Below are 4,625 nucleotides of genomic sequence, written 5' to 3'. Positions count from 1 at the left end.
AACACCATGGACTCTAAATGGTCGTTATTTAAACTCCCCTTCTCAACACCATTGCAGATTTGTTGCACTCTCTGAGAAAACTTGTTTTCATAGAAATTCAGATCATATAGGTCCACATTTAGGTGATGCATGTACGATGTGTGTCTACTCAAGATGTGCTCCAACCATGTCAGTCCAACAGTTGTAGAGTTTTTTGGTCTGAACCAAAGAGGTGAGCATATTGATTGTCATTTCCTTCAGAATAAATGAAAAGCATGGAAAACATGGGTGCATACCTCATGCTGATCAAGACATCTCCGTTCCTGAAGATGAAGAGCAGAATGTTGTCCTGTGTAACATCATGAAAGTTTGCGTTTTTTTCATTGGCAAAGAAAAGATCTGGTTTCCACAAACACTGGAACATGTTGGGATCAACAGTTAGTGCGTCACTCTTAAAGTCAGTGGGAAGTCGTAGACGAGGGTCATTCCATCGCTGACGAAGAAATATATTCACTCTGTAGTCCTGTACAGAGACAAATGGTTAATAGTTGTCACCACAGCTTTTACTGCTTGTGCTAATTCTACTGCTATATGGAATGCTATTAAGTCAGACACAACATTATAAATAATAACTGTATTATTGCAAGATGATACAGTTTTTTTGTTGTTTTTTTCACAGTCCTGTTCATTATATAATATTATTTTATCCTGCTTATTTCCCAGCAGAAACAGTTTACAGACCCACAATATCATTTGCAGTTGTTCAATTTCACAAGGCAGTTTCTTCAAAGTCTTCTATTATTTTACAACACTGTTGTTCCCAGTGGTCATTTTATTTCACAAAGCCACTTTCATCACAATAACAGACAAGCAGAGCAGAACCAATTATGTGATTGGCTCAAACTGTTTCAGACCTAAGCAGCAGCACACAGCCAAAATATTCTTAAACTGTTTACATTTGATCTGTGCATTACTGCCAGAATTGCAAACTATTACAGAAACGCTCAGGTATCGTCTTTGGAATTGATTTAGTGGGCTGTTAATGGTGTTAATTCATGTTAGCTAAGTAACTTTATCTTGCTGTAAAAGCCATGTTAGTCTGGTAGGCTAATTTGTTAGTGTAAGCTGTTTATGAACATAATTTTAAAGACAGTAACTTACAAAAATGTAATTTAATATGAACATGAAAATAATCAGCCAGGATGCTACCAAAATAAAACAAAACACTCAAGACAATGCTTCCATTTTCAGACCACAGAAGTCAATAATGGATATACACTAAATTTATGAAAAGTTAGTGGGTTTTTTTGTCTTGTGCATGAGGATAAATATTCACAAGCATAAATATGCACAGACACATGCTGTAATAGTGTTGTGTGGAAAGGTTCGCGTCACTTTGCTTGTTTCCCGTCTACAGACCGATGTTTTACACCAGATGCTTTTTCAGCACATGCACAGGATGGTGAGCTATTGGATCAAGAGGTGTTTTTGTTAAATTTGACAAAGTATATTTGACTGAATTTGCACAATCAACCTTGAAAACAAGTCTATCCTAAAACAAAGGGTCAGGGGCCCAGACTTATTAAATGGTCCACACTTTTTTAACACTTTCAACTTTTCGACTGGTTTAACAGCACTTATGTTCACTTGCCTCTTGGCCCTGCAGCATAAGGAGCATGTACAGATCTCATATTTGAGACACTCTGCCTGTCTGTTTTGAGTAAGTGGTAGGAAGGTGTGACATGCGAACTGACTTTATTTAAAGTTTGCAGGGCATATGCCATCACGCTGTCATCCAGAAGCGAATTAGAAGCTTCAGTTGAAAGTAAACAGAAAAGGCCATGAGCATGCATTATGGAATGAGTAGAATTGTAACAAATTACATTTTACAATAAAAATTGCTAGAGTTAAATAAGAGGGATCTGCAATAAACTGTTTTTGTGGAAATAAGCAGGATTCTATAATATATTACAGTAAGAGAGCTGTATATCCTAGCTTCACGTTTGCATATTTATGCATATACTTCTTATTTCCATTGTCTTATTTGTTTAATTTTCTCCTACTACTGCTATGTTTATGTCTGCTACTGTTAATTAAGATAACCATGTTGTATTTGTACCAGTGCAAGAGGGTTGGGTTGACCAAATTAAGTAAACACGTCATTTCCTATGCCTTCTACTGTACACAGAATTTGAAAAAAAAAAGAAAATTCAAAACTAATATTGTGTGTTTGTAGTGTGTGTATGTATCACCATGGTTGTTTCCTGAATGGATCCAAAGCTGTTAATGAAGATGTTCACCTTGGACTCCACTGGGATGCCTGAAACATAGAAACAACCATAAGACAACATGACACCATGCTAAACTGATCAGATGAGTTATTGCACCTTTTATGAACCTTTTTGTGAAAATTCCAATCAACCAACTACAGTTGTGGTTTCAGCCCTTCAGGTTGGCAAAACACTGTTCTTCCAGCTAATAAAATATAATATGCAACATGCCACCAGGAGTCATATCGGTGTTTCATTGTCACTAATCTCACCACCTCAAATCATTTTTATTTTCTTCAATGCTGTTCAGGTTAGTATTATTTATGTAGAGTTAGTTTACAACAGAAGTCATCTCACGGCATTTGGCACAGTAAGGTCAAGACTTCACAATATTACATTACAGAGAGAAAATTAACAAACCCAGCAAGTCTTTTTGAGGAAGCACTTTGGTCACAGTAGACCACTATATGACAGAATACTATACAGGGATAAATTGTGGCATGAATAGTGAAAACAGTGTAGACTGTATAACAATGATGGAAACTTGGAGATACAAGTTGAAACCACAAGTTTACATACGCTGTATAAAAAGACATAAAACCTTTTCTTTCTCACTGTCTGATTTTAAATCAGACTAAACTATTCCTGTTGTAGGTCAGCTAGGATTACCAAACTTATTTCATTTGCTAAATGCCAGAATAATGAGAGAGATATTTTTTTTTTTACTTTCTTGAAAGTCAAAAGTTTATATACATTTCCTTAGTATTTGGTAGCATTGCCTTTAACTGCATGGCTTTGGTCAAATGTTTTGGGTTTCCTTCCACAAACTTCTCACAATAATTTGATGAATTCTGGCCCATTCCTCTTGACAGAAATGGTGGAACTGAGTCAAGTGTGTAAGCCGCCTTGCTTGCACACACCTTTTCAGCTCTGCCCACACATTTTCGACAGGATTGAGATCAGAATCTTGTGATGGCCACTCTAAAAGATTGACTTTGTTGTCCTTAAACCACTTTGTAATTAATCTGGCGGAATGCTTCGGGTCATTGTCCCCTTGAAGACCCATTTGTGCCCAAGCTTTAACTTCCTGGCTGATGTCTTAAGATGTTGCTTCAATATTTCCACATAATATTCTTTCCTCATGATGCTATCTATTTTGTGAAGTGCATCAGTCCCTTCTGCAGCAAAACACCCCCACAACATGATGCTACCACAGTTGGGATGGTGTTCTCAGGCTTGCAAGCTTCCTCCTTTTTGCTCCAAATGTGACGATGGTCATTAAGGCCAAACCGTTCAATTATAGTGTCATCAGACCACAGGACCTGTCTCCAGAAATTAAGGTCATTGTCCCTGTGTGCATTGGCAAACTGTAATCTGCTTTTTCATGTTTCTTTTGGAGTAATGTCTTCTTCCTCTCAGCTCATGTCGGTACAGGATTGGTTTCATTGTGGATAATGACACTCTCTTGTCAGCTTCAGCAACATCTTCACAAGGTCTTTTGCTTTCGTTCTGGTGTTGATATGCACATTTTGCACCAAAACATTTCATCTCTGGGACACAGAATCTGTCTCCTTCCTGAGTGGCATGGTGGCTGGACATTCCCATGGTGTTTATACTTGCGTATAATTGTTTGAACAGATGGACGTGGAACCTTCAGGCATGTGGAAGCATGAACCAGACTTGTGGAGGTCCACAATTCTCTTCCTGATATCTTGGATATTTCTTAAGATTTTCCATGTTGTCACAAAAGGAAGCAGTGTGTGTTTGAGGTGTGCCTTAAAATACATCCACAGGTGTGTTTCTAATGAACTCAAATGCTGTCAGTTAACCTATCAAGAGCTTCCAAAGCTGTGACATCATCATCTCTGCTTTTCAAAAAAAAAAAAAAAATCTCTCTTTTATTATTTTGGCATTTAGCAAACATGAATAATTTTGTTAATCCTAACTGACCTGAAACAGGAAAATTTTGGTCTGATTTAATGACAGACAGTGAAAAAAAAAGCTCAATTTTATTTATTTATTTTTTTAAATACAGTGCATGTAAACTTCTGATTTCTAATGTATCTCATTTTCCACTTTGGAAACTTTGGATTTCCAATTGGAATCAAACGCAAAACCTAACTTAAGACGTTTGAACTGTGGCCATGTTTTGTTAATTTTTGCCAGAGGAAATTTATAAGTAATACACACTATAAAATCAATAAATTGAACATCTACAAAAACACATACAAGTGGAAAACTATTTGCTTAAAGAAAATCCCTACAAATGTCTGCATCAGAAATACTACAGTTACATGCTACACTTGAAGATATTATAAATACTGTTGTACAGTTATTTTTAAGGCTATTAATATATGTAAGGTGAGAAGATTAGGA

General features: G+C 36.5%; 1 protein-coding gene across 1 annotated transcript in view; it reads right to left on the bottom strand.

Moving 5' to 3' along the window:
• Positions 1-2,299, bottom strand: part of LOC103375426 (glycine receptor subunit beta-like) — a gene marked incomplete at its 5' end in the record, with an annotated part of 16,614 nt that extends 14,315 nt beyond the window's left edge. Inside the window, 2 exons of the mRNA XM_008305695.1 lie at positions 276-502; positions 2,232-2,299. Of these exons, the coding sequence (XP_008303917.1) occupies positions 276-502; positions 2,232-2,299 (295 nt within the window). The remainder of the gene's footprint in view (positions 1-275; positions 503-2,231) is intronic.
• Between the last annotated feature and the right edge of the window lie 2,326 nt (positions 2,300-4,625).

Source organism: Stegastes partitus, unplaced genomic scaffold (genome assembly GCF_000690725.1).
Source record: "Stegastes partitus isolate 25-593 unplaced genomic scaffold, Stegastes_partitus-1.0.2 Scaffold2590, whole genome shotgun sequence".
Lineage (NCBI taxonomy): Eukaryota > Metazoa > Chordata > Actinopteri > Pomacentridae > Stegastes > Stegastes partitus.
Note: the sequence above shows the minus strand (reverse complement) of the source record. Positions and strands in the feature narration are given on the sequence as shown.